At 38.0% G+C, this 13,169-nt stretch overlaps 1 protein-coding gene across 1 annotated transcript in view; it reads left to right on the forward strand.

Moving 5' to 3' along the window:
* The window catches only part of COLEC12 (collectin subfamily member 12), a 58,021-nt gene that overhangs the window by 2,047 nt on the left and 42,805 nt on the right, over positions 1-13,169 (forward strand). The window contains exon 2 of the mRNA XM_053467063.1: positions 6,483-6,533. Coding sequence (XP_053323038.1) covers positions 6,483-6,533 — 51 coding nt within the window. The remainder of the gene's footprint in view (positions 1-6,482; positions 6,534-13,169) is intronic.

A 13,169-nucleotide genomic window follows, 5' to 3' on the forward strand; every position in this document is an offset into this window, starting at 1 on the left:
AATTCTGCTTGGGAAAAAAAATTCAAATCTTATCTGAAAATGTAGCTTTAAGCAGCAGGAAAAACTGTCTAGTCAGCAATACCTTTACAGATATCCCTGACTCATTAACTTTTGCCTGAAACCCTTGAATAAGTAAAGCTATAAAATGAGATGTATAGAAAGGAGCAGACATACAATATTGTCAAAGTAAAAACACATGTATACATAAAACAACAAAAGTGTACTTTTTACAACACGTAGTTCAAGCTACCGTGCAGACACACACTCTCTTCTTGGTACAATTCTGCAAACTGGTTAATAGGTTTCAATGGGATCTCATCACGCTGGAACCCGAGAACTTCTTTTGAAATTGCCAGCAAGGCTCCTTGGCTAGGAAAACTTTCCAGACCACAACACAACAGAAATACAGGTGACTAAACAGATTTTATATTTAGTTAACTTGAAAATCATAGGTCTGAGTAGCTTTTGGCAAGCGTTATACGTAAAAACCATAACTTCTTTATACAAGTATTCTGGAGGTGAAAAGTTGACCGATATGTTGTTGCTTTCTTTTGTAATTTAGTATTTGATTAGCTATGTACTTTTTGGAAATATTTTCAAAGCTTTTTCAGGCTCAGTTGAAAAATACAGTTTTCCATAAACCACAGCATAATTACATTTTAGTTTTGGGTTTAATTCCATACTTGTAATGGAGGCTGGGGATTTGTCCTCCTTGTTTACTATGATTCTTTTAGTCCTTGAGTTCATATCTGCAGTCATTTAATGTTTCTGCAATGGATTGTGGGTAGTAGTGACACACCGAGTGGCACATTTATCTTGTTATCTACACACTACATCTACACAACGCTGGCCATGATATATATATTGGTCTACCAGCATATTATGTCAATCATTTTATATACTATATATATCTATATCTATATAGACTTAAAAACCGAAGTTGTTCGTGTGGTCATTTGCAAAGTCCCTGGAGTGCCGGTAATTATTTTTGGACTTTATATTATTTACTGCTGCAGTTATTTGGCACCGGGCAGAAATTTGGCATTTGGAGTGCAATTGTTAATTTTGGACTTTATATATATATATATATATATATATATATATATATATATAGATATAGATATAGATATATCTATCTATCTATATATATATATAGATATATATAGTATATAAAATGATTGACATAATATGCTGGTAGACCAATAAAATAACTTGAATAAATACAATAAGGTATCATCTAAAATCCAAATATACTGTACATAGCCCAAATGGCTAGAAAAATGTGTAATTCAAGACTTTATTTTTAATGTTTTAAGTTTGTTTGGTGCAACACTGCGATCTGTGTGGAATGCATTGAGGGAGCCCAACCATAGAGGTGTCTTAGAGGGGTCCTCTGTGGCACAAGGCCGGCAAGAAGATAGACTGAATTGGAGTTCACTACAGCTGGTTTTGGCAGAAGAGTCTGTAGGAGATATGCAGTTTCAACTCAATTACTTCAGTTTATAACCCAAGTGATCCTCTGCTGCAGAAGTAGCTTGGAAGGCCCTGTATGAATTAGATCTAGTTAGTCACTAATTGAACTATGCATTATAATTCTTGCAGAGAAATATACCATAGATGGCCCTAGAGAGTAGTGAATACAGAGAGGTGACACTCTCCTGTAAACTCTCAGGTCAATTCCTGCTATAATAAATAAACCAGCTTATAATGGAAAGGAACTGTTTGTACACTTCTTCATCATTTGAATGTGGCTTGGTTGAGATAGTAAATGCAATTTTATGTATACATTGTGCTAGCAAAAGCTTTAGCACATGCACATAAGATGTATATAGGTAGGTTCAATTCTTCTCTTGTTGACTGCACTCATACATTGGCATTGCTCTTTGGGTCACTTACACCATGGAATACATAAATGCAAATGCATGCATCGTGTGAGCACTTGGAATGTGGTGTATTTTTGTTTAAAATAATTTCATGTTCTTAGGTAACAGTTTCTAGAAAGTGACATGCCAGTTTATGATGTCAGATACGTTGTAGCTTTATCACACCTGTTATCAATGACCCAACCGCATTATAGTTTTGTAGATTTTGATGTGTTTGGTAACCTGGGATTAAGAGGCATAAATTCATTTCAACAAATGAAACCGAGTAAACAGTTTTACAAATCTGAAAACACTAGATTACAAAAGGGACACAGTGTATCATTTGGCTTCTGGAATAACCTAGAATATACATTGTAAAGTATCCTAAAAGGATTACCTGTAGGGTTTGGATTCATATTCTACTAACCCACGATCAAGGCAAACAGATCAGTCCCGTTATGTATTCTGTATTTCTGCCTCCCACATCTGCTGTACAAACTGTTTTGGTCGGTAAGCTTGATTATTGTCAACTACAGTTTTTCATGACGATAACCAGGCAATTGATATTGGTGGTGCACTTATCAGTACACTATAAAAAATGTGTATTATTTTTATATTTTCTATTTACAGCCTAAGGCGAACAAATCCATTAGGTAAAGAAGGCCCTGCTCGCTAATGTTAAAAAAATAAATAAGCAATATATATTTCAGAAATACAACCTATACATAGTAAGTGGTACAGCTAGCATATACTATTTGGAGCAGTCTGGTGATTTGAATGATTATTCCAGTTCTTTCTCCTCTTTTCTTCCCTTAATATCATTCTTGATGGAAGATGATTTGTTAAGCGGATTTTGTTAGGGTGGTGGAGGAGAAAGTAGATAACAGGGCAGTAAGGATATACTTTACCATCTACATTTTGGTAAAATGGTCCCATAAATATGTAAACTAAACATCTTCAATACAATTACACTAAGATTAGGTATTCTGAAAGCTGTGGCAGCGACGTTGAGATATTTCTCTTGGAATGTCTGGAGGATCAAGAAGAGTATAGCTATTTAGATGGAAGTACAGTATCAGAGATAAAATTTACAGACTGCACGGTTTTTCATAGTTTTTATATTGCTTTACATATCACATAGTGAAATATCCCTCAACATCCCTTGAGGTTTTACTGCCTGAAAACCATAACAAATTGTTTTCTGTATTGAGTAATTGGCCACATGTGTTTTCTCGTTACTTTCCTTCCCTCTAGTATCAATGGAACAAAATAGTTACATCATTTTGCTTTTTATAAAAAATAAAAAAATAAAAATTGTGGCTCAAGACGGTATTGACATGATAACAAAATGTATTTATCACATGAGTTGAATTGCTTTGTAATGAACAATTTGGAAAACGTAATTGTTATTCATTCCTTGAGTAAACACTCCTCTTTAATCATGGATAACTGGTTTTAGTGTGGGTAATTTATAGAGACAAATCTATTATAACTAAAATATACAAAATAGGTTAGCAAAGTCATAAAATGCATGTCACTGCAATAAATAAAAATGCCAATATACTTTGCTTTTTTAAGAAAACTTTAGGAACTTATGATGAAAAAGAAGGTCATCTGGTAGTCAGCGATTGCCAGAAATATAGATTCTACAAGTTAGGTAACTAATGGGTAGAATCAAACTGAATCCTACTATTCTGTTAATGAATCTAATGTTTCCGGGGTTCCTAACTGTTCTACCAAGCTGACGCCTCATCATCTTTAGTTTAGAAATGATTCTACAGCCATAATGAGTTGGGATAAGCTATGGGGTTTAGCTGCTTATGGCGGGTTTAAGTGAGGGCACCTCACAACTAGTGCAGTTGAGGTTTGTTCTAAAACCAAGATGTGAAAAGTGAAGAATGTCTATATCACTTTATTAAATTAAATTACTGCTAAATATTAATAGGTAACAGAGTTGTTATGTTTTGTTTTCTAATGAGGCCCTGGCCAATTTGCCTTGTTTCCTCGCCTTTGCCCCTCCCCTGTAGAATAGTTCTGACCATTTTGGGATACTTAAAAGATGGCTCGCATAAGATTATACAATAAAAAATAATCCCAAAATATTAGCAGTTCCAGTATTTATTTAACAAGAATTATGAGCTCTTTGTGGGTGTAGCTTCTATGCAGGGGTGGTGCTACCCTATAAGATTAAGCAGCTGTGTAGGGCCCCCACTGGTCTAAGGGTCCCATCAGATGATATGGAATGGATTACACACATATTTCTTCTAAATTTACATAGCCATAATGTATCTGGTTTATTAACAAACCTGTGATCAAAAGTATTGTGTTTATTTATGTAACATTATCAATGTTCAGCAATTGTATTTAAGATGGGGCTACCCTGAACTTTTCTGTTTAGGACCCCTGAAAACCTAGATCCACCCCTGCTTCTGTGAAATGAATAGGGTTCAGTAGAGTGAGGTTACCTCTGTCGCTAAAGAATCAATCTGAGTGTTTCTGGATTAATTGATAGGACTGAAACATGTATCCTATTTTATCCTGTAACTATATCTAAACACAGCTTTTATCTTAACTTCAGGGGACAAAACTAAAGCTATGAAGTTAGGAGGTCACCAAAACTTGACATGGCATACATTAAAGTCCCACTAAACCAGATAATGTACCTTTATTATAATATTTATAAAACAGACTCTTCTAATAAGGTGCACTCTTTTCCAAACAAATACTTTTTTTTGTGGACTACGTTTGTACTCCTTGTAGTACATATGTCTAGAAACATGAGAACTAGAGTTCCTATTTATCACACTTTATTATATCCCCTTAGAGTTTTATAGTATAGGGTGTTGGTTGAGGGAGCAATGTTGCGTTGCTGTAGTGATGATTAAAAAACTTGCCTAACACATTTGGTTTACATGTTTTCAGATTAATTCTGTAATAGGAGTGGGGCTTTTTAACTAATACCCCAGTGCCATTGCTGATACAGAATAGTGTAGATGTATGTGGGAGTGAAACAATATCCTATGCTTAGAAACAGGCCAAGTCATGAACAGTAAGAGATTTTTGGTTTGATTTGGAAAAGGACTAGGAGTACGAGGAAGGGGTTTTATGGAGTGCTGGCAGTGGATACATGTTGGGTGAGCTGTAATATTTTGTACATGCTGTGTTGCTCCAGTAAGAGATGAGCTTTTCTCAAATTGTTTTGTTAGACCCACTATAAACAGAAGCTAATAAAGTAGGTAGCACATTGAAAATAGGCAGGTGATGCCAAGATAGGACCAAGGTCTAAACTATATGGGACTTCCCCCCCATGCTTGATGACTTCCTGGAGTAACGCCCAAGCAAGTGATGTTCCTCGTAGATGTTTGTGACAGCTTAATGGAAATGCAACTCTACCCACAATGTTAAAACCCACAACTCTGTATTCCATTCAACTAAAAAATAAAAATGTTGCCTTTTGGTGGCAACCAAGGAGGAGTTGTAGTTCAGAGGCACTCCTTGCAGCTCAACTAACGATCTAAAGTCAGTTGACTTGGTACCTTTTATAGAAAATCAGTCTTGGCTCCACTGTACATTTTGGTTATAAAACACATAAAAAGCAAGAGATTAACATATTATGTAGTGTCATTTAAAGGGAGACTCTACTGCCCTAAACATCCTCACCAATGAGGAATGGATATTACAATACTAGTAAGTACTTTAATATGCATTCTTTACCTAAAACACCAACCGATGCTGCTAAATCCCCAGAGCTATAGCTCATCACCCCTCTGCTCTCCACATTTTGTGACAGTTTTGGCCATAAGTAGTCAGTCATTGGTAGGAAAACACTCCTATTGAAATTGCTGAGCAGGAGATGTGTTTCATGGAATGCATCTCCTGCAAGGCAAATAAATAGGTGGGAGGCAGGGAAACAGATCCAAATGAATCCCTCTTTGGATTTTTATGCCAGCAATAGATAAAATATGATCATATGTATTAAATCGGATTGTTGTACTAGGAATTATCATACAAGAAGCAGATGTGCAAAGTTAAAGTGATTCTGTCACCAAAAAAAAACACATCAATAGGTCCATTACATACATTGTAAGAAACTTGAGAAGACTGATGATGAAGAAGCAAAATACAAGCTGTTATCATATAGGAAATGCTCTGTGACAGAAATGGTTAAAGATAAATAAAGAACAATAAAGTGATGCATTGTCACTGAGTATCTGCAGAGGGACAGCTCAGGAAGTCAGATAGCAAGGACAGAAGTGATACCAGAGATACTATGTTAACATATGAGCTTCAGATGGCCTTAGAACTTTAGAGGCAAGGAGTGTTAAAGTTACAGAGTATTTATAAGTGATGGACAGTACTGTTCTGCAATACTTTGGGGAAATGTTTCGGAATGATTTACTGCAGCAGCCCCAGGAATATCTAATTTCTAGTAGAAGCACCATTCTGTAAACCACACCAAAATCTAATCAGGTTTCAGACAGAACCTCAAACCCATCTTCTTTGAAATCCACTTATTTATGTGTTGCGACCATGTTTTAAACTGATGAAAGAAAGTTGCAGGTGTTCTTTAGATGTCAACTAAAACATGGGCGATGAACTAACCTATCTATGTTGTTACAGACGATTTTGCAGACGAAGAGGAGGTGCAGTCCTTTGGATACAAGAGATTTGGTAAGTCAAGCAATTTCATTTTTTTCTGAAGGCGCATTGGGACTGGCAACTTGTAGCCAGGAAACCAAAAGTAAATTAAAGCTAAAGACACATATTGGCATATCCTGACTGTTCTCTATCTAGTGTTATCCAACATGTTTAACTTCAAGATGATCCAGTCGGTGGTATAAATGCTACAACTTACCACTTTAAGCACGTCAATGGCTATAAGTGGAATAAAACAAAGTAAAATACCAAAAGTAAAAAAAAAAAAGCACCCGGTAGTGACCCCAAATCTTCATATCAGACCAAGCCTTTGCAAGCCCTCCAATGCATTTCGCGTTATGAGTGTGAGAAGTGTGGCTGAGTGACCATTATGGGGTCTCTATGTTTTCCAGCTGCTGGAGGGCTATACTTTACTAAGTGCTGCTTTATGCAGTTTTAACTTATTGCCTTATTTATCTATAGTACATTATACTTATTTCAAATCATTTTGCGGAGTATAGACCTGAGTATAGTTTTATTTAGCTAAAGATCTAACAACATTAAAAGTAACCCAAAATTATGTTGACAAAAAATGGAAGAGTAAGCCCAAAATGAGTAAGCTCGCTGATCTCACTAAAAACATATTACGAGAACATATTTAAACTGGCTTTCTTTTAAAAATTACACACAGCTGGAAACATTTGTTGGTCACTTCTTGGCAAAAAACCCAACACTGACCAAATATCCTCTTTAGAGTTCAGAAACGTTATTGTTGATTTCACTGTCTGTCTGTATTGTTGTAGCTTTAGAAGCAGTAATATATATCATATCAAGCAATGTAAATAATTCACAGCAAAACATAAGGATCGTTTCCTTTCCACGTTCTTTGCAATTTTTAGGTACTTTTTTTAAGTGAAAACATGTCAGACGGAGTCTCGATATTTCACTTGGCTATGATCCTAAGACTTTAGGTGGGGCTGGTTATGTAAGTCGGCTGGACTTTTTTAAAGCTTTTTTAAAAGCTATTTGAGATGGACACATCATAAAACAGACTGAGAGTCATATGTGAAGTAAGTGGTACCTAAACAATTACAATTGTCCTGTTGGGACAATTGGGACAGCCAGAAATTTGGGGCACTGCTGTGCTGAGCTGCCCCGCTGTACTTCTTTAGTGTGGGCAGTTGTGGTCAAGTGTTAGGAGATAAGACGATCCCTCCAGACCCACCAGATGAAATTGAGCTGAAGGACATACCTCAACCCCAACTCTTACAAGGCAACCTCACGACCTATTGAAGTGGTTCCATTAATACCATTCCCACTGCCACAGATAGAAAGGTAGTCATTTATTGGCAACTCAGGTACTTGCTATTCTATTAAAGATTAAAAAGTTAAGGTGTGAAATGATTCTGAATTTTCGACCATCAAGTAAATATCACAGCTTTTTGAGTTTTTAATTTTTATCAAAGAGCCTTTTTTCAAAACGTTCTTTATAAAAAGCCTTCCAAAAGTTGTTTATAAGGACACAACCCACGCATTCGCAGAGATTTGCAGAATGAAACTGGTCTGACTGCAGACAAATCAGATTATGCATTTATCTGTGAATTTCTGGGCCAAGATACAAAATCTGGCAGACAGAATGGCAATCGCATAATCATCCGTCACAGAAGAAGATTATCGGCTGTGAAATATTTAATTGAACAGTGTGTGGTCGCCGCTGACCGTAGTGTATGGCTGGAAATCAATGAATATGTCACAATGTTTGTGATAAAGATATGAATTTCACAAACAAATTTTTTTGTCAATTTCATCTAGTTTTGTGAAGCAAACTAAAGTTCCCTGCTTTGGCCATGATTCATTTATTCTGATTGTTGTCAACTTAACCTTTTTCCTTTCTTTTTGATGGCGGTACACAATCAGTTGAGTCCAAAATATTTTCAATTGAGATGCCATTAGTCACGATAAGAGTAACAATAAATACTGCTTACACTGGGATGAATATATATTTTAGAAATATTTTACTTTTGCTAGAATCCCGTTTTAAGAGCAAATAAATGCCCACTGACCCTGTCTTCTGTTCCTGCTTACAAATGAGGTTCTAATGAAATAAGAAACATGTGTTCCTTGTTCCTGTGCATTCCAAAAGGACCGAGTTCCCTTTAATATGTTTAGGACAGTGTTAAAGAGCGTAGGGAGACTATTCATCCAGAACGGTGTTGTTTGTTTGATTTTGTTGCAATGGTCATAGCAGATGTTCACGTCACATGACTGGAACAGCAGTGTTTCTCGTTTGTAACCTGTGTTCTTACTGCATGACCACCCATCACAAACATGTGGCACATCTGTAATCCATTACTGACCACTCACTTCAATGGAAAGCTTTAGGAGTGTATGAGGTGCTGACTGAGCACAGATAACCTCTTGAACCCCTTGGAATGTTAAGTATGTCAGCGAAATGGTATAGAATAAGACATCATTATATTATTTTCATTTGGAGCAGATACATAACTTCCGATGAGCTAAATATACCCTCAAAGAAACCCTATCGGATTTCCAGCCCCCTACATTTTAAGTAAACCCAGCAGACATATGTTACGGTGCTTAAAAATGATAGGATAAAAAATAGATGTATTACAAATCTGTATTATTTGTATGACGATGAAAGGAGTGACTTTAAAGGTTTTTTTTTAATTTGTATTCAAATAACTTATCATTGCTGGCGTTTGTGTCACATGAGAATTAGGTGTTCTCAGAAAAAAATTGCATTATTAAAGAATTATTATTATTATTTATTGTTTTATATAGCGCCATCAAATTCCGTAGCGCTGTACAATGGGTAGACAAGACATAACAAGTAGTAGAATGATTACTAGGGAGAGTTTGGCCATTAAGTAGGGGCTAGGAATACGGTTTCTCTTGCTGCAGTTAGTTCAGCAGAGTAGGTGGAACAGCTTTGTTGACTAATCACCACAGAACTTGCATGATTATTGCTTACCACATGTTTAACCCCACGTCATAAAAAGATGGCCCTACAGGACCCATGTCATACCTAGTATGTCATCCGTTAAAATCACTCCCATGACGCCCTGTCAAGCAATTATATTTTTAGTATTTTTCCCATTTATACTAGTTGTATATATTGTATATATATATCTGTAAAACGCTGAATAAATGTCCTTTTTTAAAATAACTAAATAATGCCTTACATATATAATTATGGTTTTAAAAAAGCCCAACTGAGGGAGTGAAATAAGTTGAAGAAAGACATAGCAAAAACACAACAATAGCTCTTGTCCTGTAGAGTAAAATAGCCCTGGTCCCTAAGGGGTTAAGATTGTAAACATTATGTAGGTGACTGGTCTACTTAACTAACTACCATCTACACATATTTAGACTACAGCTCACATTGAAGGAAGCTCTAAGAAATGATGTCAGACAAGCAACTTTAAAATCTGTGTTCTTGCGCGCAAATGTCCACAGACACTTTTTTCCGATGTTTACGTAGCTCTTTGCAGGAATGTTTAACCATTTTTCTTTGGAGGTAAACATATATGTTTATGTAAAGCTACCTTCCATTTCATTAGTTTACTTGAAAATACCAGTAATTCACTGATTTAAGGATTTATTTTGTTGATTTAAGTTGGATTGCTTAGGCCCAGGGCCCTAAGTGGAACCCAAAACAAGCACTGCACCTGTCATAGCGGGTGCAGAAGCAGGAAAGCAACACCTTATGTTACAGAGACAGTGACATATTCTGGCCAAGGCCTAGGGTGGCAGGTTCAGTGGGGCAGCAGTCCTCCTGCTGCCAAACTAGGAGGAAGATCACCCTCTTTTATATATATATATATATAACAGACTTTGATCAGTGGCCCTACAGGGAGCCTGATTCCATAGAAGGGCGATTGACTCCCTGTTATGTGGCAGACATTTCAAATGGCCAAGGGATTTGTTAGACACATACCCATGAGATAAATTGAGACAATTTATAAGACTATTTTATATGTAAAATGGAATGAATAAATACATTTTCTATTAATCGTTTACATGTTGTTGTGACTTATAGTGCTTTAGAACACAGTGATGCCCTCATACCTACTAAAGAGTCTCAGCATAGCTGCACACAGTCCTAGATTTGCCAGCAATAGTGCCAACATTGGGTTAATGTTCTTTTCAGGTAAACATTCCTCTAATCAGGCACCGTGCATCATGAAAAAGGGAAGCGCTGGGTGGGTTCCATGGACAGAATGATGCCCCCACCATGCGAGCGGTCTTGGTGGAGCTGCATGGGACCTCATGAGACATCCTGTGTTCCAGCATGCGATGGATGTACCGTATTGGCTCGAATATAGGCCGCACTTTTTTCCCCCACTTTAAGACTTTAAAGTGGGGGTGCGGCCTATATTCGGGGTCTAGCGCCCGACGCCCGGGACATGCAGTCCCGGGCGCCGGGCAGGCAGCGGGGTTAATATACAGATCCCCCGCAGCGGTGCAGGGGACCTGTATCCTTCTCCCCGATACGCTGAGACAGCCTCCCCTGCCAGCACTTCCCACGGGGGGGGGTGCCGGCACGGGAGGTTGTCTAAGCGCATCGTGCGGATGCGTTTTACCTCTGCACCCCCCCGGACTTACCGGAGCAGACTCCCGGGTGTCTTGCGGGGTCGGCGGGGGACATCTACGCAATACAACTTCCGGTGCCGACACCGGAAGTTGTATTGCGTAGATGTCCCCCGCCGACCCCGCAAGACACCCGGGAGTCTGCTCCGGTAAGTTGGGGAGGGGGGGGGGGCAGTGGCAGCGTATCTCGGGGAGGGAGGACAGTGGCAGCGTATCTCGGGGAGGGAGGACAGTGGCAGCGGATCTCGGGGAGGGAGGACAGTGGCAGCGGATCTCGGGGAGGGAGGACAGTGGCAGCGGATCTCGGGGAGGGAGGACAGTGGCAGCATATCTCGGGGAGGGAGGACAGTGGCAGCATATCTCGGGGGGGGCAGAGTGGCAGCATGTTTTTAGGGTGCGGCCTATATACGGGGGCGGCCTATATCCGAGCCAATACGGTATATTAGACCACACTTAGAGCTCACAGAGGAAAGAGGGGGACGGAGGGGGTTTGGTCCCAATGAGAGTCTGCCCATCCCAGAGATGGATGTATGGAATAGTATTTAGTACTATACATAATATAACTGGACAGTTCAACTCAGTACTGTTTCAACTATCTGAAAAATATGACACGCTGAGAAAAGAGTACAAGTTGTTTATATTAGGGATATAATCATTTTCTACGGGATTGTTAGCATGTGTGATTTTACTGAGTGTTTTAGCTAAAGCTTTACACAGATAGATTTAAAGCATCATGCAGCTAGCGGTTTGGAATAGTACATGAACTAGATCTGCCGTACAGATTTAGTGAGGTGCAAAGCTGCATGACGTGTTACGAGCATATCCAAGCACTGATTTCATTTCTTTTCCATATGCAGACAGATGCGCTTCCATACAGGTCACTGCATTTGCAACTTAGACCCCATGTTCTACATGAACCTCATTGGGGTAATAAAGAGAAGGCATTGCTGTTCTGGTTGTAGTGATATAAGGCAGAACTACCTTGCCTTTTTATTGCTATATGACAATTTTTTGTTCCTGATTAAATAATCTATCCCAAACAGCTGGGGACCTTAAAACTGATATCATATGTCATCAAGGTCAATAGAGGTAATTCTCGTTCTTTCACGGATTGCCATTACATATTTCTAGCCCATGAATTGATGCACAAATATGTATTTCAATGTATGCATCCGCACATTGTCCTTTTATAATATATATCAGAAACAAATAGTGCAATATATATATATATATATATATATATATATATCTATACATAGATACAGTTGATATGTATAGATATATACCAGGTGACGTTTGAAAAGTTTCTGCACTTTTTTTAATATAAAATATATATATAAAAGTGCGTAAACTTTTCGAACGTCATGTACAATTTTGCCTTATTCATATTATTTTTGCTGGGAAAACGTAATTGTCATTTGACACAAACAATGTGCTAAAGACAATGGGTCCTTCCATGGAAAGTGAATAAAGCTTCTTAAAGAGTTATGTTTTATTTATTTATATGATTGAATCTTCCGAAGCATTACTTATCTATTAGTTGTTTGTTTGGTATATTAGAGAGTGTAATAAGTTTTAAGAGCATACTGAAGCTTAACCTGTCCAATATGAGCCATCCATATTATAAATGGATTGTCAACCTGTGGCTCTTCCATCGGCTGTTGACTACAATTGGAATGGGAAATGTAGTCCTAGTTCTAACACCAGAGGTTTCTTATTCTAGGCTGCAAATCATCTGTATTCATTCAGCTACTGCATATACAGAAGTATAGCTTTGCTTTCAGAGGTTTTCAGTCTGCATCTTACGCTTGCCCACATCTGAGGGATACATGCAGTGCATCCAGGCATATAAATATTTTAAGACATCTGCATTTTAAAACGCGGTGGTATCCCACGAGTGTATTAAATCTGCAGTGTGCTGATCTGTTTCCTGTCTTTGTTATGATTTCTCCTCTGTAACTGAATATCCCTCATGAGCACCAGTGGATGGGAGTTATCTTGACTACAGCTGTGTCAGCAGGGCCAGTGACTCTTGGCTTCCATAACTTTTCTTGCCGTTCC

Source organism: Spea bombifrons, chromosome 5 (genome assembly GCF_027358695.1).
Source record: "Spea bombifrons isolate aSpeBom1 chromosome 5, aSpeBom1.2.pri, whole genome shotgun sequence".
NCBI lineage: Eukaryota > Metazoa > Chordata > Amphibia > Anura > Pelobatidae > Spea > Spea bombifrons.